The sequence below is a fragment of the Mandrillus leucophaeus genome, unplaced genomic scaffold (genome assembly GCF_000951045.1).
Source record: "Mandrillus leucophaeus isolate KB7577 unplaced genomic scaffold, Mleu.le_1.0 Scaffold3, whole genome shotgun sequence".
In the NCBI taxonomy this organism is placed as follows: Eukaryota; Metazoa; Chordata; class Mammalia; order Primates; family Cercopithecidae; genus Mandrillus; species Mandrillus leucophaeus.
Window position 1 is genome coordinate 2,089,370 of NW_012103142.1, and position 24,876 is coordinate 2,114,245.

Here is a 24,876-nt window from a genome sequence, read left to right on the forward strand (position 1 = left end):
TTTCTTGCACTTACGAAGTTTATTAGTGAATGGGTTTGGGCCAGTTGGTGTTTACATGCTTGATCCCTACAGCCTTAGTGTATTGGCTGTAGGGCCTGGGATAGAAGCTCACTGTCTGCTGGTCACTGGTGATGTTACTCCAGGAAGATGATAGGCCTCCTCTTGGGTCCAAGGTACCAGGGCTCTGAGCCGATGCCATCAAACAGACTCCACTTTTGTTTCCAGTGCCTGGGTTGGGGAGATGAGGGTTTCTAGGATCTCAGTGTAGTAGGGACCAAACACCTGCTGATTGTGATGTGTCAAGTTGACAAACTTTTGGCCCAGTTCTGCCAGTTCTGCTTCAATGAGAGTAAGACCTCCAGGAAGGTCTAACAGAGACCGCTGCACACCAAGAACCAAACAGCATTTGAGAAACAAACGGATTCGCTGATCTGTGAGCAGAAAAATACAGTGATAAGGGAAAGAGCAAACAGACTTCAGGGAGAAAATTCCCCCTGCGCTCTACTCACCCATGTTCTAAGTTAACAGATATGTACCAACCTGCCCACTTACCTATAGATAAGGAAATTTGTTTTGTTTGGAAAGGGGGCTGCTATCTTGCTCTCAAGGACAAATATAAAAACCTAGTGTGTTAGTAAATTTCAGACTATTCAAAAGATTGTTTAAGTAGCCATCAGTTAGATCCTAGTGAGTGTTTGACCTAACAGGAGGAACTTAGACTGATCCTTCAGATGGCTAAGGTTAGGAGCAAGCTGGCCAAGTTCATGGCCTCCACTCCAGCATGAGGGTAGGGGATTCCCCACTATAGGAACATGTCTTCCAGCTAAATTCAGCACTAGTTTCTTGTTGGGAGATGGGGGAATGTCAGACTTCTTGGGTGCAGTTAGAGAATGACCTGTAGGCCCAAGTGACTTAACCAGGTTGGCTGGATATATCCCACGCCTAGAAGTCATGAATTTCTGGGTGCAAATCATGCTGAGAACCACAGTTAGCCTTCAAACTGAAATGGATATGATTTCAACCAGCATTTTGAAAAAACTCAAGGCTAAACAATGACGTACCCAATTACCATGCTTCAAGTTGTTAAAGTTTGGGGTTCCACGGTCAGGATCTATCTCTTCCCTCACCATTCTCACTACCCCACAAGCATACTCACCAATAACACTGTGGACACAGTTCTCCTTATTGGCAATGTTCTGGAGCTGTCCCATCAGAGATGCTGTATTGTCACTGCTCAGAGCAACAAGGCCCATATTCTTGAGGCTTTGATGGATTTCCTGAGATACCTGTTCACTCACAGTCAGTATAGCTTCCTCAGGCCTAGACCATGAAAGAAAGTAAGCTGGCACCTACCAGGTAACCCTGGCATAGGCCCAGGATCCAGCATGCTGTATACCAGATGCCAGGCCCACTTGAGGGAGAATGTCAGCCATCCTCTCCACCCCCAAACCCCAGCCCCTGGCAGGCTATAGGGCCCAGTGGGTAGGTACAAGGTCCTCACTGTAACCCTCAAGACACCAGCTATTCTCTATATGTGGCCTTGTATTCTACTTCTTAGCAAACAAGGTAAATAATAAAATCAACTCTGGAAAAGTGTTTAGTTGTGCCCTTGGATCCGCTCAGCATTCTTTAGTCCCATGGACTTGATTTTTACATATACATGTTTAAGACTTTCTTAGGCATCTTCCAGAATCATCTGTCCCACCTCATCAATTATAACTACAACCTGGCCTTCTGATTCCTCTTTCTCCTTTGGTGTGATGGCTTGCACACAGTGGAATGTTTAATCAATATTGCTGACTGACTGACCAAGACCTGGATATATGTGATGATACCAGCCCACTGTTAGCACTCAACTAGATAATGACCCTTTTGCAGCAAACTATCTTCCACACTACCCTTTTTGGAAGAAAGGTTTTTTGTTTTTTTTTTTTGTTACAAGCCTTATGACCACTTATGGGAAGAAACCAACAATCTTTGTAGTTGGTTCCAAAGGACCTTTCTTTGGTTTGTGGTAGACAGTAAGCAATCGTTCATTACCTGCCTATGTTCTAAATACCACATATCACCTTCTGCTCTAAAAAATAACTATGCAGCTCACCTGGAGTGAAAGTCTTCCAACAGGGATTTGGTTATGCGTTTCAGTTTATCTACAAATTGGGGTGAGCCAAACAAAACACTGCCAGAGAAACTACTGGCCACCAGCAAGACTGAGGCCATGATGGTTAACTGATGCAACTGGGACTTCAGCTCCTGCAGCCGGGTTCTGTCCATCAGCAAGGTCTGGGAACCAGGGAAGAATAGGCTGTCAGGGGAAGTCCCGATGGAAGCCCTGAATACAAAACAAGGCAATGCCCCCAGACATTCCTACCTCAGGGAACTCTTCATTTTCAGGGTCCCAGAGAAGGAGGTTCAGGAAGCCCTGACACAGCACCATTGTGGGGCTGAGGGGCTCTGAGTTGTTGGTTGCCTCGTTGGGAGAGGGGCCAGCCAGGCTGGAGGAGTCAGAAGTGTCTGGGCAAGTCGGAGGTGACATGGTAAGGTCTGCTGCTGCTTGGGTCAGCCATTTGGTGGTGTGATTAAGGAGACCTATGACAGGTAAGGGAGTGTGTCAGCATCTTTAGCATCTTCATCTCTGAGGCTTCAAGACCAAGGTTCTTTTCAAGATATACTCCTGGTCAATCAATAAATGCTCCCTTCCATCACCTAATAAGCAACTTTCTATTCCTAAAAAGAGACAGAGTACTCTCTAACATTATAAAAGTCAGAACCAAGGTAGTACCTTTCCCACTCCTGCCCTCACATTATATACATACTAGGCTGCTTATTGAGGAGTTCCTGGAATTTAGCCCGTTCATACTGAATGGAATGTTCCTGCAGGTGGGGTTGAAGGCTCTGGATAGTGTAGTTCACCATGTCCATTTTCATCAGGCCCAGAACCTGGAAGATTCCCCTGACACAAGGGGAAAGAGAATATTTATGCTATGAAATGGAACCTAGTAAGCTAGAAACCCACCCAAGGAGTCATTAAATCACTGTATTTTAGAGTAAGGAGGGGCCTTAAGACTAACTTAGTCTTACCTCCTACATTTTCAGAAGATGACATGTGGCCCAGAACCCAATACCCAGCGTGAGTCAGTGGCAGAATTGGGAACAGCTAAGTCTCTGGACCTTGAAGCCTTCAGTCTAGATCTCCTTCACTATGGTCATTCTGCTGTCTCTTAAAAAGCGTAGTCAGTGGAAAGAAATACACCAGCATGCTAACAATTCTCTTCAGGAAGTAGGATTATAGGTGATGCTATTTTTGACTCATTGGGCCAATTGTTTTTGTTTTTGTTTTTGTTTTTAACTTTCTGGGTCTTGGTTCCTAGAGCTGTGAAATAGGGATGACCACCCATCACTGTCTCCTCATAGTATGTGAACTGGAAGAAGAGAAAACCTGGGAAAGAGCCCGAGGGCCGGGTATGGTGGCTTATGCCTGTAATCCCAGCACTTTGGGAGGCTGGGAGGCTAAGGTGGGTGAATCACCTGTGGTCAGGAGTTCGAGACCAGCTGGTCAACATGGCGAAACCTTGTCTCTACTAAAAATACAAAAGTCAGCCAGGTGTGGTGGTGCGCACCTGTAATCCCAGCTACTCAGGAGGCTGAGGCAGGAGAATCGCTTGAACCCAGGAGGCAGAGGTTGCAGTGAGCCAAGATCTCATCACTGCACCTGGGTGACAAGAGTGGAACTCCATCTCAAAAAAAAAGAAAGAAAGAAAACCTAGGAAAGGGATATTTTAACTCCTTAAAAGAAAGAAGTATGTACTGTAGTGTCTTATGGTATTATATGGGGGGGGAGGGTCCAATCAAGCCAGGATAACCAAAAGGCCCTGCAGGGCCATCTTTGGAAAAGAAGAGTGAATTGACCAGAGAGGAGAAAAAAGGTGTTACTCAGGTCTTCAGCAGGGAAGAGCTGGTCAAGACAATGGCTATAATCTAGGTCTGGCCCAGCTTTTCCTGGCTCAGGGGCTAAAGCAGGTTTCTGGGGGCAGTACCAAGTTTCATACCTCAGTAGCCAAACAGGATCCGTAATGTTTTCTAGTTTCTGCACTGCTTCATCTCGAAGTGGTGCACACAGCAAAGCCATCATGTTGAGAACATACTTAGAGAGATAGAGGACTTTCAGAGCCCCATGTTCTGCCTCCTGCTTGAGCAAGTCCGTGTCCAGAGCTTCTTCAATCTCAGTTCTCAGGCGGTTCTGGCGTGGTAATAGCAGTGATAGCAAGATCTGCCCAGGAAAGAAAGTCAAAGGAGTTGATCTGTTTAGAGCCCCAAACTTTATCCAATGGGCAACCCCTTTAGCTAAAGGCATACCAGCCTATGTTGTTTAAGGATCAAGAAGTTGGGTCCCTAAATTTCCCATGGAATATTATTTATCTTTGTTTAGAGGCTAGTGATAATCCAAGGCTCAAGGGGATCAATTACAGGAATAGTATATCATTTTCTAGGCAGAATGAGATATAGAGATAAATAAAATCAAGGAGTGTGGTAAAAAGACATACAGGGTACAACAAATATAAAATACCCACCATCACATGGTGATGAGGTCTCTTAACTTTAAAAGAGAGGCAGTTTTTAGATTATTTTGCTTTAAAGGGCAAGGATGAAATAGGCATAGGAGCTGTTGCAAGTCACTGAAATAGCCTATTAACCCCCAAAATAAGTTCCTGGTAAACAGGGACTCATTCATCCCTGTGCCTCTGTAACACACAGGACATGGTGGGGGCCTAGGCGATTGGATTCAATGAATACTTAATTGAATAGAATATGGTGTTGTCATAGCAAGATCTCAACTGTTTACCTTCATGTTAAACAAATAAAATCAAAGTTGCTCCATACTATCTATTTTAATTGCCAAGCTCTGCCAGTTACCAATTTGGAGCCTCTCAGCTCCAAATCTACCCTTCAGTGCCTACTCTGCAAAAACGGAGCTGGGCCTTTGAATTATTTTTCCTTTCCTAACTGGCACAATGTTAGATTTTGTCAAAAGAGGGTGCTAAAAAGAAACTGCAAGAGAAAAGGGCCTTCCTTCTTGGCTCTGGTACGCTCCTCTCAGCAAGTTCCTGCATTGTGGAAGCTTCTCTTTGTTCAAATTGACTGCATGGTTTCTGCCTCTTGATTGGACTCTGGTAAAAAGTTGGTACCATGAGTGAGGTTTGATGACCAGCAAGTTTCAAGTACTCAAGTACTTTAGATGCCTTAAACACATGCAAACTTGAGGAGAGCAGATGATCTCCACAAAAATTCAGGGGCCTGTCACCTCAGTAAAGTTTCTAGAGTTTCAGTGGTCAGGAGCTTTTCAAGTGATGCCCTCCAAGGTGAAGGACAAATTGCTGTACCTGAACCACCCACCATTAAAAAAAAGGCATAATACTTAGTAGGCCTTTTAGAATTTTTTTTTTTCTTTTGAGACAGAGTCTCACTCTGTTGCTCAGGCTGGAGTCCAGTGGCATGATCATGGCCTCCAACTCCTGAGCCCAAGTGATCCTCCCACCTCAGCCTCCTGAGTAGCTAGGACTACAGGCACATGTCACCATATCCAGGTTAGTTTGTTTTCTTTCTTTCTTTCCTTTTTTTTTTTTTTTGTAGAGACAGGGTCTCGCTGTGTTGCCAGGCTGGCCTCAAATTCCTGGTCTCAAGCTATCCTCCTGCCTTGGCCTCTCAAAGTGCTGGGATTACAGTCATAAGCCACTACACCTGGTCCTCCTTTTTGGATTCTTTTGAGACAGGGTCTAGCTCTGTTGCCCAGGCTGGAGTATTGTAGCATGATCACAGCTCACTGCAGCCTCAACCTCCTGGGCTCAAATGATCCCCCCACCTCAACCTCCTAAGTAGCTGGGACTACACGTATGACCACCATGCCCAACTATTTAAAAACATTATTTTTTTCTAGAGATGGAGGTCTGCTGTGTTGTCCCTGCTGGTCTTGAACTCCTAGGCTTAAGCAACTTATCATCCTTGGCCTCTCAAAGTGCTACAATTACAGGCCTGAGCCACCACAGCCAGCCCCTTTTTGGATTTTTAAGGCAACATGCACCACATCTGTGTTTGCTACTTTGACATTCATTTGAGTGATTTTGATTTATTTACAATCACTCAAGGTTACCCATTGTTGTGGGGGGGTAGGGGAGTGCTAACTAATTAGAGCAAGAGTAGGCTCTGCAGCAAGTTTAGACTTAGTACAAGCCACTCTACCATTTGGGCCTTCTGATACTGCAGATCCAATGACACTTTAAGTGTCCATAGCAAATAAGGGTGCTGTATAGAATGTCTTGCAAGCACCAATAAGAGAACCACACATGGACCTTTAGGAATTGGAAGCAAATCTATTCCTTCTTTACTGACAATTATTCACCTTTTGAGAAACAACTTCTTGGGCCTTGGTAGAAAGTAAACACCTTACTATAGAACACTGGGTAACCATGTGGACTAAGCTTCCCATCAGGAATTAGGTATTGTCTAACTTACATAGCTACAAGACTGGACATGCACAGCAGCAATCTATTATCAAATGAAAATGGCCTATAAGAGACCAAGCATATACTGGTAATAAGAACAGATACACACACCAAAAGAACAGAGAGCTGATAAATAAAACCTGGATATATGGTCAAATGATTTTCAACAACAATGCCAAGAACCAATGGGGAAAGGACGGTCTTTTCAACAAATGGTGATGGGAAAAGAGGATATCCACATGCAAAAGAACAAAGTTGGACCTTTACCTTACCCCCATATAAAAATATTAATTCAAAATGGTAGTGGCTCACGTCTGTAATCCCAGCACTTTGGGAGGTCAAGGCAGGCGGATCACCCAAGGTCAGGAGTTTGAGACCAGCCTGGGCAAAATGGTGAAACCCCGCCTCTATTAAAAATACTAAAAATTAGCCAGGCATGATAGTGCACACTTGTAATCCCAGCTACTACTCAGGAGGCTGAGGTGGGAGAATTGCTTGAATTCGGGAGGCAAAGATTGCAGAGAGCCAAGATCGCATCATTGCACTCCAGCCTGGGTGACACAGCAAGACTCCGTATCAAAAAAATAAATAAATAAATAAACCTAAACGTAAGAGCTAAAACTACAAAACTCTTAGGAGAAAACATAGGTGTAAATATTCATGATCTAGGATTTGGCAGGATATGACACCAAAAGCATAAAATTCAATAAAAGACAACCCAATTTAAAAATGGACAAAGTACCTGAGTAAACATTTCTTTGAAGAAGATGTACAAATAGCCAACAAACACATGAATAGATGCTCAATATCACTAGCCATTAAGAGAAATGCAAGTCGATGAGATACTACTTCACATCCATTAGAATGGCCATTATAAAAAATGGAAAATAGCAAATGCCGGCGAGGATGTGGAGAAACTGGAACCCTGGTACATTGCTGGTAGGAATATAAAATGGTATGGCTACAACAGAAAACAGTTTGGCAGTTCCTCAAAGAGTTAAACAGAATTACCATAGGATCCAGCAATTCCACCTTTAGGTATATACCCAGAAAAATTAAAAGCAGGGACTCAAATATATACTTCTATACAATGTTTACAGCAGCATTATTTACAATAGCCAAAAGGCATAAAGAACCCATAAAGAACCTAAATGTCCATCAACAGATGTATGGATAAACAAAATGTAATCCATCCATATAATATTATTCAGCCATAAAAACGATTTACATTCTGATATATGCTACAATATGGATGACCCTTTAAAACATTACACTAAGTTAAACAAGTCCAAAACTAAAAGGACAAATATTGTATTACACTTATAAGTACCTACAGTAGTCAAATTCATAGAGACAGAAAGTACAGGTGCTAGCAGGAGAGGGGAAAGGCAAATTATTCTTTAATAAGTACAAAATTTCTGTTAGGGAAGATTGAAAGGTTCTGGAAATGGATAGTGGTGATGGTTATACAACATTGTAAATTTACTTAATGCCAGTAAATTGTAACACTAAAAAATAGTAAATTTTGTTATGAATATTTTGCCACAACAAAAACAAATCCTAAAAAAAAATTAAATAAATTTTTTAAAAGCCCACAATATGGCCCATTACCCAGGGAGGATCAGCCAGCCATCTTATGGCAGATGATTTCACTGGACCTCTAACAGTTTAGAGACGGCGAGATTCATCCTTACTTGGATAGACACATATTCTGAATATGGAGAAGATTATACAAGGGTACATGAATTTGAGGAGTGACCAGTGATGGATACAATAACTATTTGGGCCATGTCTCCTCATTTGCGGGGGAGGAGGATAAATAATAAATAGCTATTTGTCTTGTAAGAGTTCTTTTCAGGAATTCAAATGTGTACAGAAGACTGCATGTGGAAGCCAACACATATGGAGTTGCCATATCCAGAATATGTGTGTACCAGCATCCACATAATCACAGAATGCCTTATCAGCTGTCCTGGGTCTTTGCATGCCCCATTGCATTGCTCAAGGAACTCATTTCATAGCAAAAGAAACGCAGTGAATTCATACCTACTAAATTAACTGGTCTGACCAAAAAGCTTTCACTGAGAATCAACTGGCCTAACGAAAAAGCAGAATGGCTTATTTTAGACTCAATTACAGCATTAGGTGAGCAACAATACCTGAAAGGAAGGGAACTGGTCTCATAGGATGCAATATATGCTTTGAATCAACGACTTTTTTTTTTTTTGAGACAGGGTTTTCTCTGTTGCCCAGGCTGGAGCACAGTGACACAGTCACAGCTCACTGCAACCTCTGCCTCCCAAGCTCAAGCAATCCTTCCGTGTCAATCTCCTGAGTAGCTGAGACTACAGGCATTAACCATACCTGGTTAATTTTTCTATTTTTTGTAGAGATGGGTTTCACCACATTGCCCAAGCTGGCCTCAAATTCCTAGACTCAAGCATTCTGCCCACCTCAGCCTCCCAGAGTGATAAGATTACAGGCGTAAGCCACTGTGCCCAGCTTCAAAGACCATTCCATGGTGCTGTACCCTAATGCCAGAATACATGGGTCCAGGAACCAAGCAGTAGAAGTAGGACTGGTTCCTCTTACTGGTACACCTGATAACCCACTTGCAGGATTTTTGTTTCCCATCCTGCCAACTTTGAGGTCTGCTGATTTGTGTGAAATACTTGCATTGGTTCCAATGAAAGAGAAGATGAAACTGTCACCTGGCCATTGGGGGCTCCTTATACCACTGAACCAAAAGGGTTAAAAAAGGAGTTACTGTACTGGCTGCAGTACTTGCTCCTGAGTACCAATGAGAAACTGGATTGTGGCCACACTATGGGGGTAAGAAAAGACTATGCCTGAAACTCAGGAGGTTCTCTGAGTTGCCTCTTAGTACTTCCAAGCTCAGTATTAAAGGTTAATGGAAAACCACAGCAAACAAATAAAGCAAAATGTCTCAGACTCTTTGGCAATGAAGGTTTGGGTCACTGCACCAGATAAAGAACCCCAACCAGCTGAAGTTCTGGCCAAGGACAAGGGAAATAAGGAATGAATGAACAGTGGAAGAAGGAAGCCATAGATAACAACTATAGCCTTGTGACCAGTTATGGAAACAAGGACTATAAAAATTATCTTTGCTTATTATATGTATGTTTATTTATATATGTCAACATTTTGTTCTTTCTTTCTTTCCATTGTTATTTTATATACAAGTTGTTAGAAGTTAATTTTATGATTTAGCCTTCAGGTAACAGAATATTCAGTGAAACTGACTGAATTTGAGGAGTGACCAGTGATGGATACAATAACTATTTGGGCCATGTCTCCTCATTTGCGGGGGAGGAGGATAAATAATAAATAGCTATTTGTCTTGTAAGAGTTCTTTTCAGGAATTCAAATGTGTATAGAAGACTGCATGTGGAAGCTGAGTAGCCAAAGGGGTGGACTGTGCCATTTATTAATATATTGCCTCACAGATCCAAATCCATCGTTCTTTGCTCTGTGAAAATGGAGCTAAGTCCTTTCCATATCTTTCCTTTGCCAGATGGCACATTTTAAGCTTCATCAGCAGGTGTTAGTTTTCTGTGCTGTATAACATACTGCCATAATCCTAGCAACTTACAACAACACACATTTATTATCTCAGTTTCTGTGGGTCAGAAGTACAGATGCAGTTTAGCTGGGTCCTCTGTTCAGGGTCTCACAAGCCTGCAAGCAAAGTGTTAGCTGGGCTGCATTCTCATTTGGAAACATGACTGGGGAAGATTCTGTTTCCAAGCTCATTCAGATTGTTGGCAGAATTCATTTCCTCACAACTGTACACTTGAGGGCCCCAGCTTCTTACTGGCTATTGTCTGGATGCTAACCCTAAGTCCTAGAAGCCACCTGTAGTTCCTTGCTATGTGGCCCTCTCGATAGGCAGTTCACAACACAGCTGTTTGCTTCTTCAGGGCCAGCAGGAGAATCTCTCCCTCCAGTCTCCTAAGACAGAGTATTATGTGATGAAATGTAATCATGGGAGTTATATCCTATCACTTTTGCCATACTGCTTAGAAGTTGCAAATCTCATCCACTCAAGGGGAGAAGATTATACAAGGGTACAGAACATTGTGGGTCACCTTAAGGCATGTCTGCCACATACTAGAAAGACATTGCAAAGGCAAGAGCTTTTATTCCTGGTTCTGGTATGTTCACTCGGTAGGCTCCTGCAGTTTCTGGCTCCTGCAGCATGAATAGTTTCTCCAGTGCTTGGCTCCGGCAGTGCACTGTGGTCAGCAGCATGCACAGGCCAGCAACTTCTCATGGCATAGCTATGCCCTCTCAAATGAGGTCCTTGGTTGGCCTCTCTCAGCCCTAAGGGTATGACAGATGCCCTTTATATGTGATATTCAAGTATTCTTTAGTTTTCTTTACTCTTACTAGTCAAGCCCCCATTTCTCCAATTCCCTATTATAATAATTTTTATATTAAACCCCCCATGCTGAAATTACTGTGTGATTTCTGTCTATTGCTTAGTCTCTGACTGATTCATGGACCATGTTCAGTTAAGATTTGCTAGTCACTGACACTCCAATGAGCTGGAGATGTCTAGAAACTTTACATTTACAAATGGAAGGTCACTCACCTCTTTAATTTCTTTCAGAAGTTCAAGAGCACAACTGAAGTCAGGGGGAGTTGCTGATAGTTGCTCTTTAAGATGGTCCCAAAAGGCATTGTGCACTGTCTCCTTGACCTTGCCTTCCAGACTATAAGAGGGTTAAATGAGCAGATTACTCTCTCAACCCCAAAAACAGTTACAGTGTCATAACCTCCTAAACCCCAAACTTTCGGTATGGTAAAAGGCCATTATAAAAGGCCATTATAAAAGGCCTTTCCTGGAAAGGCCAGGAACTATGTTGGAACTGCAGCAGAGTTGAACAAGCTAGGGTTAGATTTGTATTTCAAGGGTAATGGCAAAACCTCCCAGAAGGGCTCCTTGTGGTTCCAGAGCAGCCCTCCCTCTGCAGTAGAAAGAACCCTGAATGGAGAGAAGTCAGGCTGACTTTTAGCACTGACTGTGCATCTAGCCTAGATATGTAACTTGATTTCCATTTGTGTATACACATAGCATTGAGCTAAATGATCTTTCATTTTCTTATACTCCTGAAATCTAGGAAAGGGTATTCCTTCTTTGAAAATACCAAAGGTCCACAGATATTTCCAAATCAGCATATCTAAAACTAAATTCATTATCTTCCTCATCCAAACCTGCTCCTCTTGTATTCTCAATTTCAGTGGCACTACCATCTACATAGTAATGGAAGCTAGAAAGAAGTCTATTTTTTTCACCTTGAAAAAAACACAAGGAGCAAAGGAAATTTGTTTTATTTTATTTTTTGAGACAGGGTCTCACTCTGTTACTCAGGTTGGAATGCAATGGCAGAATCAAGGCTCACTGCAGCCTCAACCTCCCAGGTGCAAGCAAACCTCTTACCCCTGCCTCCTGAGTAGCTGGGACCACAGGCATGAGCCACCATGCCAGCTAATTTTTTTATTTTTACTTTTAGTAGAGATGGGGGTCCCACTATGTTGCTCGGGCTGGTCTTGAACTCCAGGGCTCAAGCAATCCATCTGCCTCTGCCTTCCATAGTGCTGAGATTACAGACATGAACCACTGCACCCAGCCAAGGCAATTCAATTTAGAAATGAGAGTCTTTCAACAAATAATGTTGGAACAACTAGATATCTACATACAAAAAAAAAAAAGAATCTAAACACAAGCCTTAAACCCTTCACAAAAGTTAACTCAAAATGGATCACAGACCTACCTGCAAAATACAAAACTGTAAAACTTGTAGAAGATAACATAGGAGGAAATCTAAGTAACCCTCAGTTTGGTGACGACCTTTTAGATACAATGCCAAAAACATAATCCACAAAAGAAAAAATTGCTAACTTGTACTTCATTAAAATTAAAAACTTCTGCTCTGTGAAAGACACTGTTAACAAAAAAAAAAAAAAAAAAAAAACAAACAAGCCACACACTAGGAAACAATGTTTGAAAAATACATATCTGACAAAGATACGTATCCAAAACATACAAAGAACTCTTAAAATGGAACAATAAGAAAATGAACAACCATTAAAAAATAGGCCAAAGACCTTAACAGACATCTCATCAAAGAGGATGTTCAGATGGCAAAGAAGTATATGAGAGGACGCTCAACATCATTTGTCATTTGGGAGTTGCAAATTAAAACAACAAAAAGAAAAAAAAAGGACACCGCTATATACCTATTAGAATGGCCAAAATCAGAAAACTGACACCACTAATTGCTGACCAGGATGTAGAGAAATAAGAACTCACATTCACTGCTGGTCAGATGTAAATGGTACAGCCAGTTCGGAAGGCAGCTGGGCAGTTTCTTACAAAACTGAATATGCTCTTACATATGATCTGGCTATCACGCTCCTGGGTATATACCGAAATGAATGAAAGCTTATGTTCACACAAAAACCTGCATGCAAATGTTAATAGCAGCTTTATTCATAAGTGCCAAAACTTACAAGAAACAAAAATGTCCTTCAACTGATAAACTGTCCATAAAATGGAATATTATTCAATGATAAAAAAATGATTTGGGAGGCTGAGGCAGGTGGATCACTTGGGATCAGGAGTTCAAGACCAGCCTTGCCAACATGGTAAAAACCCATCTCTACTAAAAATACAAAAATTAGCTGGGTGAAATGCTGTATGTCTGTAATCCCAGCTACTCAGGAGGCTGAGGCAGGAGAATCGCTTGAACCCAGTAGGCAGAGGTTGCAGTGAGCCAAGATTGTGCCACTGCACTCCAGCCTGTGCAACAGAGACTCCATCTCAAAACAAAAAGAAGGCTGGGCGCGGTGGCTCATGCCTATAATCCCAGCACTTTGGAAGGCCAAGGCGGGGGGATCACCTGAGGCCAGGAGTTGGAGACCAGCCTGGCCAATATGGCGAAACCCTGTCTCTACTAAAAATACAAATATTAGCAGGGACGTGGTGGCACACGCCTATAATCCCAGCTACTCGGGAGGCTGAGGCAGGAGAATCACTTGAAACCGAGAGGCGGAGGTTGCAGTGAGCCGAGATTGTGCCACTGCACTCCAGCCTGGGTGACAGAGCAAAACTCCGTCTCAAAAAACAAACAAACAAACAAACAAACACACAACAAAAAAGAAAAGAAAAATGAGCCATCAAGCCACAAAAAAACATAAAGGAAACTTAAATGAAATTACTAAGTGAAACAACTAATCGGAACAGGGTCCATACTGTGTGATTCCAACAACACGACTTCCTGGAAAAGTCCTCCTGAGTGGCTGGGTTTACAGCTGGCTCGTTTTTTAAAATGTTTAGTAGAAACAGGGTTTTGCCATGTTGGCCAGGCTGGTCTCGAACTCCTAGCTGCAAGTGATCCACTCGCCTTGGCCTCCCAAAGAGCTGGGATTACAGGGATGAACCACCATGCCTGGCCCCTTCCTACCATCATCTCTTAAATTAACTAGTCTCCCTGCCTCTAGTTTTGTTCCTTTATAATCTGTTTTCCACACTGCCACCAATTCATTCTAAAAACAATGCTTTTTCTAAGATGCCATATTCAACATGAAATAATGCTTATTTAAAGTCCTTTGGGGGCTCCCTCATCACCAGCAAGATAAATGTCTTATGTTACCTTATATCATACACTCTGCCCTCTCTTTCCAATGTATTTTCTTCCACCTTGTAACACCTTGTGCTCAGTCATTGCAAGCTGGTTGGAAAGAACATACCATGTTCTACCACCATTCTCTGCCTCTGACATGTTGTCACCACTACCTGGTGCAACCTTTCGCACCGAGACCACCTGGAAAGCACTTACTCAACATCCAAAACTCAAGTCTTCATAGGCCGAATCTTCCTCTGTAGGCAAATCTTCCCTGATCCTCCATAGGTAGCTGAACACTCTCATTAAACTCTATACATGTGCAGCTACAAGTGAACTTATCAGTCTAATTAGTCATTTTCTATTATTCAACTGTCTCCCCTACAAAAGCTTCTTGACAGCAAAAACAGTGCCTTATCTGTATCTCTATCCCTAGCACCCAGCATTTTGCCTGTGACATAGTAAGGACTCAATAAATGCCTGGTAAATGAATATCTGAGAACGAAATTTCCCTTAGGAACCTACAATTGTAATTAAAATCATCCTATGAACCTAAGGTAAAGCCAACTGCCAATAATGACTAACCTCAAACAATTTCAGCCTTTTTCCCAACATAATTTTTTATATCACCATACCTGGAAACCCAGCTCTGAATACTACTATTTCTCTGGCTTCATTTCTCCTCTCTCTTTTCTTCTACCTGCCATACCCCTCTATCCCTCCATGCACCTGCAACTCCCTCACCACCACCCTATCACAGACCTTATTCTCCCAGTTTCAGTTTTCTCTCCTCCCCTGTGAGCAATAAACATATCTAAACAGTGAGAGAGAAGCTGAGAGACCCGAGTTTGGTAAATACCTGTTCCCAGAGTTGTGCCTGGCATGGAAACTTGCTAACATCATTCAAGAACAAATCAAAGGAGCATGAAGACCAGAGGAGCAACATGTGATGGAGAAAGGCCCTTCAGTAACAGATACCCTGCAGTGGCCCTCTGACAAAAGCATTTAAGGATGTAAATGAATCACAAGTTGTCATTATTTATTTGTCTTTTGGTGGAAAATTAGAACAATTTTATTTTTTAATTGTGTTTTCTTTTCTCAGCCTCATCTGTGATACAATATTTACAATTTGTTTTTTTAGAGACAGAGTCTTGCTCTGTTACCTGGGCTAGAGTACAGTAGCACTAGCACAGCTTACTGTAGCCTTGACCTCCCAGGCTCAAGTAATCATCCCACCCCAGTCTCCTGCATAGCTAGGACTACAGCCATGCACCATCACAACTTGCTAATTTAAAAATATTTCTTTCTTTTTTTTTGTAGAGACGAGGTCTTACTATGTTGCCCAGGTTAGTCTTGAACTCTTGACTTCAAGTGATCCTCCCACCTCAGCCTCCCAAAGTGCTGGGATTACAGGCATGAGCCACTGTGCCTGACCAAGAATTGCTTAAAAATATAAAATTTGGGCCGGGTGTGGTGGCTCACGCCTGTAATCCCAGCACTTTGGGAGGCCAAGGCGGTGGATCATGAGGTTAAGAGATTGAGACTATCCTGGCTAACATGGTGAAACCCCGCCTCTACTAAAAATACAAAAATTAATTGGGCATGGTGGCGCGCGCCTGTAGTCCCAGCTACTCGGGAAGCTGAGGCAAGACAATTGCTTGAACCCAGGAGGCCGAGGTTGCAGTAAGCCGAGATCACGCCACTGCATACTCCAACTTGGCAACAGAGCAAGATTCTGTCTCAGAAAAAAAAAAATCTGACACTAAAATTTACCCACTTAATTGTCAATAAACCAGCAGAGCCAATTCAATTCATACTTACTGAATGGTTCTTCTTTACCACAATGTCAATATAACTAAGAATAATAAAAATAAAGCCTGGTGTGGGTGTGGAAGCATTCTTTATCAACAGAGTTCAGATTTTGATAAATAAGCTGAGTTATGAAGCTGGGGGAAAAAAAATCCCGAGTCAAAACACCACTAACAGAAAATCTTTATCTGTGCCTGTTTAGTATGAAGCCACTTAAAAGGGTAGTTGATAGGAGCTATATGGTAGGCAGCTGACAAGATGGCCCCAAAGATCTCTGCTTCCTGATACAGTCATCCCTTGGTATCCAAGAGGGATTGGTTCCGAGATCCCCCTCGGAAATTCACGGATGCTCAAGTCCCTGATACAAAATGGCATAGTATTGCATATAACCTATGCACATCCATGCATAAGCTTTTTTGTTTGTTTGTTTTGTTTTGTTTTGTTTTGAGACGAAGTCTGGCTCTGTCGCTAGGCTGGAGTGCAGTGGCGCGATCTTGGCTCACTGCAACCTCTGCCTCCTGGGTTCAATCTCCTGCCTCAGCCTCCCGAGTAGCTGGGACTAGAGGCTCGCACCACCACGCCCGGCTAATTTTTGTATTCTTACTAGAGACAGGGTTTCACCATGTTGGCCAGGATGGTCTCGATCTCTTGACCTCGTGATCCACCTGCCTTTGCCTCCCAAAGTGCTGGGATTACAGGCGTGAGCCACTGCGTCTGGCCCCATAAACTTTAAATCATCTCTAGATTACTTAAATATCTAATTCAACGTAAGTGGTTGTTATACGATAGTAGTTTTTAATTTTGTATTATTTTGTATTATTTTTATTGTGTTATTTATTTCATTTTTCTAATTTTTTCTATATGCAGTTGGTTGAATCCACGGGATGCAGAGCCCACAGATATAAGGGCCAACTGCATTCACATCTTTGTGGAAGCCTCTCCCTGAGGGTGGGCAGGATCTAATGACTCATTTACAGCAAATGGAATGTAGCAGAAGGCGGCTCACGCCTGTAATCCCAGCACTTTGGGAGGCCCAGGCGGATCACCTGAGCTTGGGTGTTCGAGACCAGACTGACCAACATGGAGAAACCCCACCTCTACTAAAAGTACAAAATTAGCCGGGCGTGGTGGCACATGCCTGTAATCCCAGCTACTTAGGAGGCTGAGGCAGGATAATTGTTTGAACCCGGGAGGCGGAGGTTGCAGTGAGCGGAGATCACGCCATTGCACCCCAGCCTGGGCAACAAGAGCAAAACTCCAACTCAAAAAAAAAAGAATGTAGCAGAAGCAATGGGATGTCACTTCTGAGATTAGGTAACAAAGACTGGCTTCTGTCATGGGCACCATCTCTCACACACACTCTTGTTCTCTCCCTTGGAGGAAAGCCAGCTGCCATGTTTAGAGCTGCCCTATAGAAAAGCCCATGTGGCAAGAAATTGAGGGAGCCTCTGGCCAAGAGTCAGCAGACTGACTACAACCCATGAGAGACTATAAGCCCGAGGTATACAGTTAAACCATGCCCATAGCTCTCATCCACAGAAACTATGACATCATGAGTATTATTGTGCTGGGCACAATGGCTCATGCCTGTAATTCCAGCACTTTGGGAAACTGAGGCGGGAGGACTGCTTGAGCCTAGGAGTTCAAGATAACCCTGGGCAACACAGTGAGACCCCATCTCTAAAAAAAAAAAAAAAAATCAGAAAATGAGGTAGGAGGATCACTTGAGCACAGGAGGTGGAGCCTGCAGTGAGCCATGACCACACCACCGCATACCTGCATAGGTAACAGAGCGAGACTCTGCCTCCAAAAAAAAAAAACCACCCAAAACGGAAAAATGAAATATTATTTTAAGCTGCTAAATTTTGGGGTAATTTGTTATGCAGCAACAGATTAAGTACTACAGGCTGCTTCCTCCAAGTTTGTCAGAGATCTGAAATCCACCCTATTTATTCCAACAAGTGTTGCTTTGGTTTATTTGTTGGCTAAGTAACATTTGCTTCTTGACTTTCTTTGGTACCAATAATTACAACTTAGTACTCTTCTGTTTAAGTTGTTGAGACCTCTCAAGTTTAAATACTGATTGTACCATTAAATAAAAATGCTTCAAGTCTGATCTGAAGCCATTAGTGCTAAGTACCTAAGCCAGGATGAGCAACATGAAGAAAGAAGAAGAGTCTATACCTGCTTGGACGTAAAACCTTCTCTTCCATGTAGTAATCACAATTCATCCCAATCTTGTTGCTCAGCTTGGAAACTTCATTAACGGTTTCTGTCAGACCTGTGACAGAAAGAACTGATGGTGGACAACAATGAGCCCATGCAAGTGTGAATTTCTCTTTTAGTCAGAGATTCACTCAATCTAGTAGGCCCCAAATTTAGATTAATCAAACTGGTCTTACACAGACTCACCCAATTATTCTAGTGATTTATGTTTTCTGCACTGTATGCCCCACGCCAGCGCTAGAAACTTTCAGAATAGTAGTCTCACACTGGCAGAAGGGAGGACAAATAGCTAGTTCATTAAAAAAGGAGGAAGTGAAACAGATGAAAAACTTTTCTCTTAAAAAGTGAAATCGTATTTATAGCAGCAAAGAAACAATAATTTGAAATTTGCAAAAATAAACATTTATGTAAGTATTAAGGTTCCACGTTCCTGTTCCTGCCTCTGATGCTACACATGATGAAAGCTAAACTCTCCCTACAGATAATACTCAGATGTTACTGAATAGTGCCAAAGTCATTTGGTCTTCTAAAGCGGTAGTTCTCAGATTTTAGGATTTCACAGACTAATAAAATTTCCGAAAATATTTTAAGCAACTGAAAACAACTTGCCAACTTTTTGTTTTGTCTAGTATGGACAGTGAAACAAGCAAATAAAAATCCCTCTACCACCACCAAAATCATAATTTCATCAAAGAAAAGATAGCTTAACCTCCAAAAAAAACCAGAAAGGAAATATTATCAAAATAAAAAGCAGTCCTTTAAATCGAATTAACTTTAGGAAAACTCATTACAATATCTTTATGATTTAATTTCACTAAATAGTGCTAAGAATTTTGTAGCAGACCAGCATGGGCATTTGGCAACCACTGTTCTAAGTTTTTAGTGCAGAACTATAGTACAGCTGATAGCATTCACACATAATAGGTATATATGGTAGTTACAATGATTACTTGGTTGGTAAAATGAAGCTGTATACAATACATCATATTTTATCACTCTCTTTTGATGAAGCATCATGATTTTTCACAGAAAATTATTTGGCTCCAACATGTAGAGGAGATGTAGATGAACAAAGATTGGCCACAAGTTGATCATTGTTGAAGCTGGATGATGGATAAATGGGTCTCATTATATTACTGTGTAATACATAAATGTGTAATTTATGTGTTACTAATATATAAATGTGTAATTTTTCTATAGTAAAAAGATTTAAAAATGTAAAAAGGAAAAATAAGGTTACTGTAGAAAAGTTACATAGGAGAATGCCCCTGTTCTTAGATACATGATGAAATATTTAGAGGTAAAGTCATGACTTTCTATCTCACCCCAGTTAAAATGGCTTTTATCCAAAATGCAGGCAATAACAAATGCTGCTGAGGACATGGAGGAAAGGGAACCCCTGTACACTGTTGGTGGGAATGTAAATCAGTACAACCACTATGGAGAATAGTTTGGTTTAGTTCCTCAAAAACCTAAAAATAGAGCGACCATATGATCCAGCAATCCCACTGCTGAGTATATACCCCAAAGAAAGGAAATCAATCTATCAAAGAGATATCTGCACTCCCATGTTTATTTCAGCACTATTCATGATAGCCAAGATTTGGAAGCAACCTGTGTCCATCAACAGACAAATGGTAGATATACACAATGGAGTGCTATTCAGCCAAAAACAAAAAATCAACACAAGATCCTGTTATCTGTAACAACGCAGATGGAATGGGAGGTCATTATGTTAAGCGAATTAAGCCAGGCACAGAAAGACAAACTTCACATGTTCTCACTTATTTGTGGGAGCTAAAAATTAAAACAGTTGAACTCATGTAGATAGAGAATAGAATGACAGAAAACCAGAGGCTGGGAAGGGTAGTTGGGTGGGGGGTTGGGGGGTTGCAGGGAAGCACGGAGGGTTAATGGGTACAAAAAATAGAATGAAGAAGATCTAGTATTTGAAAGAACAGAATGACAATAGTCAACAATAATTTAGTTGCACATTTTAAAATACTTAAAAGAGTATAATTGGATTGTTTGTAACACAAAGGATAAATCCTTGAGATGATGTATACCACATTTACCCTGATGTGATTATTACACATTGTATGCCTGTATCAAAATATCCCATGTACCTGATAAATAGACACACCTACTATGTACCCACAAAAATTTTAAAATTAAAAGAAGTCAAGGCCAGGTGCTGTGGCTCTTGGCTATAATCCCAGCACTTCGGGAGGCTGAGGCAGGTGTATCACCTGAGGTCAGGAGTTCGAGACCAGCCTGGCTGACATGGTGAAACCTTGTCTCTTCTAAAAATACAAAAATTAACTGGGCATACTGGTACATGCTTGTAATCCCAGCTACTCAGGAGGCTGAAGCAGGAGAATCACTTGAACCCAGAAGGGTTGCAGTGAGCCGAGATCGCATCACTGCCCTCCAGCCTGGGTGACAGAGACTCTGTCTCAAAAAACCAACAAAAAAGACCACCACCAACAACAAAAATTAAAAGAAGTCATGACGTTGTAATTTTACAAGGCAGGAGGGGGAAATACAGGGAGAGAGAAAAAGCAATATGGCAGAATATTAACAATGTGGGCATTCACTGTATTATTTTTCACTTTTCAGCAGACTTAGGATATTTAAAAATAAAAAGTTAAGGGGATTGTAGACCATTAGCAAAAATCCACTGAGTCCCTGCTTAGGTAAACATGAAGGTGAACTGGACCTTAAGTGGATGCTTGATTTAAGTGGACCCTTTATTTCTGCAGCCTCTCTGAAGTCTTTAGTTCCAGCCAAAATAGCAAAACACAATCAAATATGTAAATAGACTCACTGCTAATTCACGAATGCTAAATGAGAGCTAAGAGAAAATCTTCAGAAGGGGATGGAGCTACAGCAGCTTATTGAGGGACGGCGGGAAATAGACACAGAAACACTTTCCAACTACAACAGATCAAAGTGCATAGCCTGCCTTGATAAGACTGTTCTGTTGCTCAAAAGTTACATAACACTAAGCAATTCCAAAACAGCACTAAAATTCAGGAATGAAGAGAGCTCAAAGAGAAATCAGAGATAAAATTTAACCGAAATAGATTTTTAAAATCCACATCCCAAGGACAAAGACATTTTCAAGTAATATAACAACCAAGTCAACCTAATATACAAAATTTCAAATTTTTTAAAAAAGGAATTTTTCATTTTACTGAGAGTTGTTTTATATATGGACTCATTTAAATAGACACCTAAAAAACTTAAATTGTATGTACAAAAAAAATGGACTTTTCATCCTACATCAGGTTCTATGGCTGTTGAAAATGGCCCCAGTAAGCCTTCTGGTGCCATTCTGTTAACCAGCAGCGACCCCATGTGGCCACAAGAGAAACTAATTCAGCCTCAAAGCCTCAATCTAATTTTTCGCATTTCAATAGTCAAGAATTTTCTCTCGAGTTGTTGCACGCAGACAGCTCTTCAGTTTGATGACTAGTTACGTTCTCTGGAGATTAAGAGAAATACAGCATGAGTCCCACTGAGACTGGACCCACCAAAAAGCGCGGAGAAGACCTTGTGCCCCAATAAGAACACGAAAGAACATCCACTACAGAACCGAGCTAGAGACTGGGCCCAGGACACTACTACTTCTTGAGTCAGCAAAGCGCTGAGAAACCCCAATTCTCGTCTGGGATCATTTGGGTTCTTTAAAATCAACCCCAGATCTATCTGCCAATTCCCCCTACATATTCAAAATACAATACAAAGGAGAGCTTTGAACCGACTCAGTCTCAAATCTTGTCAGATTCAAGTAATCACGCTTGGGTCACTTCTTTCTCTGAGACCAAAAACTCTTTGAAGACCTCTGCCCTCGGGCCTGTAAGTAAAGGCGGGTGGGGGAGAAACGGAGGAGGACAAACAAGAGAGGGACGGTGAAGAGAGAAAACTTGGGGGATGGGGGGTCTGCGGACCCCCCACACTAAACACCCCCCTAGAAGGCCACAGGGACCGCCGAGCTGTACCTACAGGGAGGGGGGTCCTCGGGGCCGCTCTTGTCTTCATGGGGGGGTCCTGAGGTTTCGGGCTTACAGGACCTGCCCTCTGAGTCGCCAAGGTCCTTCGGGGGCACACTCTTCTCGACGTCTGGCATTTTGCTGATGGTATCTGGGTGAGGGAGAAAGGCGTGTTGTTGGCGCTGGGGAAGGGGCCTCCCCAACTGCCAAGGGGGTCCCTGGGGGCGGCGGTAAGAGGGTAGCGGCCTGAGGGTCCTGGGGGTGCTGAGCGGCAGACAGGGGAAAAGGAGCGTGGAGAAGCGGAAGTGAGACAGAAGTGGAGCCCTGGGCGGCAACGAGGAAACTAAGGCCACCGAAGCCTGGCAGGGCGGGCCGCGTGGGAAGGCCTCTTCCGCCGCGGCGAGGTGCCCCCCTCGCCCGAAACGCCGGCCCAGACCAGCCTCCGGCTCCCAGGCCGTCACCTCCTGCTCACCTCCTCCTCCCCCGCCGCGGGAAGCCCACTGGCGTCCGCTCCGGGGGCCTCGCGGCCTAGCGGCCCGGACCGTACCACCGCGGCGGAGCGGCGGGTTGGGGCGGCGCGCGGTGCGAGAGGCCAGGGTTTAAGAACAAACCGCCGCGGTCGTCGGGGCAACGGGGCCGGGCACGTGCGGCCCGCCAGGGCCGGAAGCGGCAGGCTGGTGCGTCCTTCCTGAGCTGGAAGCCAACCAGGCCTCGAGCTGGTCGCTGGGGCCGGTTCCTGCCGGTCAGCTCCCGCCCCTCGAGAAAGATGGCCTGGAACTGCTGAGACGAGGCGAGAGCATGCGTGGGGCTTTTCTTCAGGCTGTTCAGACAGCCGAGAAGCGGAGCCACACCCAGGAGGGTTGTTTTCACAGCGTGTCCTCCGCCACCGCCACAGGGGCGCAGGGGCCGCACTCTTTCCTCCCATGTGGGAGAAGCGGAGGAGCCGCCAGCGCTGGGGCCAGGCTCTGCTCACTGGGGTCTCCGCCCGTGGCCGCCCTCCGCCTGCTGGGCTCCAGCCCTTGCCTTTCTTGACTCTGAATCTACTCTGTCGCCCTTGCAGTGATGTGAAGACCTGGAGTGCCCCTGCCTGAGAAAATGGAAAGGAAGCATATCCACTTCACCTGCTCCCGTCCCTCTTTATTACGCTTGACTTCTTACCATAAAAGTGTACAGTAACAAAACAAAACAAAAAAGATGAAAGTATTACGGTAAGAATCCAGGTGCGGTGGCTGACACCTGAGTCGAGCGGATCTCCTGTGAGGAGTTCGAATCCAGCCTGGCCAACATGGTGAAACCCCGACTCTACTGAAAATACAAAAATTAGCCGGCCGTGGTGGCGGGCGCCAGTATTCCCAGCTATTCGGGAGGCTGAGGCAGGGAATTGCTTGAACCCGGGAGGCAGAGGTTGCAGTGAGTGAGATCGCGCCACTGCACTCCAGCCTGGGCAACAGAGCGAGACTCTGTCTCCGAAAAAGAAAAAAAGAAAAGAAAAGAAAGAAACTCTGCCTTGAATGAGTTATCCTTAACTTTGCCTTGGCCGGGTGCAGTGGCTCACACTTGTAATCCTAGCACTTTGGGAGGCTGAGACAGGTGAATCACCTGAGGTCAAGGAGTTCGAGACCAGCCTGGCCAACATGGTGAAACCCCATGTCTACTAAAAACGACAAAAAATTAGCTGGGTATGGTTGCAGACGCCTGTAATCCCAGCGATGCGGGAGGCCGAAGCAGGAGAATCGCTTGAATCTGGGAGGCAGTGGTTGCAGTGAGCCGAAATTGCACCACTGTGCTCCAGCCTGGGCAACAGAGTGAGACTCCATCTCAAAAAAACAAAACAAGGCCAGGCGCGGTGGCTCACGCCTGTAATCCCAGGGCATTGGGAGGCCAAGGCGGGTGGATCACCTGAGGTCAGCAGTTCGAGACCAGCCTGACCAACATGGAGAAACCCCGTCTCTACTAAAAATACAAAATTAGCTGGGTGTGGTGGCTCATGCCTGTAATCCCAGCTACTCAGGAGACTGGGGCAGGAGAATCTCTTGAACCCGGGAGACAGAGGTTGCAATGAGCCGAAATCATGCCATTGCACTCCAGACTGGGCAACAAGAGTGAAACTCCATCTCAAAAACAAAAACAAAAAAAGACAACCTTTGCCTTGTTAGTGTGGAGTGTGGATGTGTGGATGTTTCTTGCACAACTCTTGGGTTTGGAGGGGTAAATTATAAAGACGCCCAAGAGCATTTGTGCTTTAAAAAAGTCTATTCCACCTTGAGGCCCAGGCAGATACTGGGGGAGTGGCCTAGCCAAGTTACTGTTTATCCAGAGCATCTCAGACTCATCCCTACCAAACCCACCCCTTCCTCCTTGCTCTCTCCTGCTGTTTCCCTCAGGGATGCCAACTGTGAAGCAGGCCAGCCTTCACCCTAAACTCACCAGAAGTGGGAGGAAGTTGCATAGTGACTTCAGCAAAGAGTTCAATGAAATATGATGCTTCCTTATTACATAGGGAGATATTTAGGCTGGGTTACTGATTTCTCTTTAAAAATGCAAATTGGGAATTCCATCTGGCATTTTTATTTCTGGGAGAAAGTTTCCAGAATAATACCAGTTCGTTTCCCCCACAAAAATTGCATTGCTGTAAAACTGCCTACTGATGTCTGAAATTCCTCTAACAATTCTTTCATATATGTTAAATTGTCTGTT

At 43.4% G+C, this 24,876-nt stretch overlaps 2 protein-coding genes across 4 annotated transcripts in view; both read right to left on the reverse strand.

The window, feature by feature from the left end:
• Positions 1–22,855, reverse strand: LOC105544203 (T-complex protein 11 homolog). 3 transcript variants are annotated; one of them, XM_011986544.1, is made up of 10 exons: positions 22,652–22,752; positions 22,261–22,330; positions 18,143–18,254; positions 11,116–11,236; positions 4,050–4,270; positions 2,817–2,953; positions 2,372–2,589; positions 2,102–2,283; positions 1,157–1,320; positions 1–431 (listed from the first exon to the last, which is right to left on the reverse strand). In XM_011986544.1, exons 3-10 carry the CDS (start codon positions 18,187–18,189, stop codon positions 199–201), a joined length of 1,323 nt encoding a protein of 440 aa, XP_011841934.1. In that variant the 5' UTR covers positions 18,190–18,254; positions 22,261–22,330; positions 22,652–22,752; the 3' UTR covers positions 1–198. The 3 variants fall into 3 exon arrangements, with proteins under 3 accessions (XP_011841934.1, XP_011841935.1, XP_011841933.1); XM_011986545.1 differs by lacking the exon at positions 22,261–22,330 and having other exon boundaries at positions 22,652–22,855; XM_011986543.1 differs by lacking the exon at positions 22,261–22,330 and having other exon boundaries at positions 18,143–18,239; positions 22,652–22,764.
• Positions 21,643–24,876, reverse strand: part of LOC105544392 — a 7,170-nt gene continuing 3,936 nt past the window's right edge. Inside the window, exons 2-4 of the mRNA XM_011986884.1 lie at positions 22,787–22,999; positions 22,193–22,707; positions 21,643–21,671 (exon numbers count right to left, since the gene is read on the reverse strand). Coding sequence (XP_011842274.1) covers positions 21,670–21,671; positions 22,193–22,707; positions 22,787–22,999 — 730 coding nt within the window. The 3' untranslated portion in view covers positions 21,643–21,669. The remainder of the gene's footprint in view (positions 21,672–22,192; positions 22,708–22,786; positions 23,000–24,876) is intronic.

Coding starts and splice junctions, on each gene's coding strand:
- LOC105544203 (XM_011986545.1), bottom strand. CDS start 18,189: ATGAATTGTGATTACTACATGGAAGAGAAGGTTTTACGTCCAAGCAG. Junction 1,321..2,101: donor TTGGAAGACTTTCACTCCAG/GTGAGCTGCATA, acceptor TTCATGGTCTAG/GCCTGAGGAAGCTATACTGA. Junction 432..1,156: donor CTGTGTCCACAGTGTTATTG/GTGAGTATGCTT, acceptor TTCTGCTCACAG/ATCAGCGAATCCGTTTGTTT.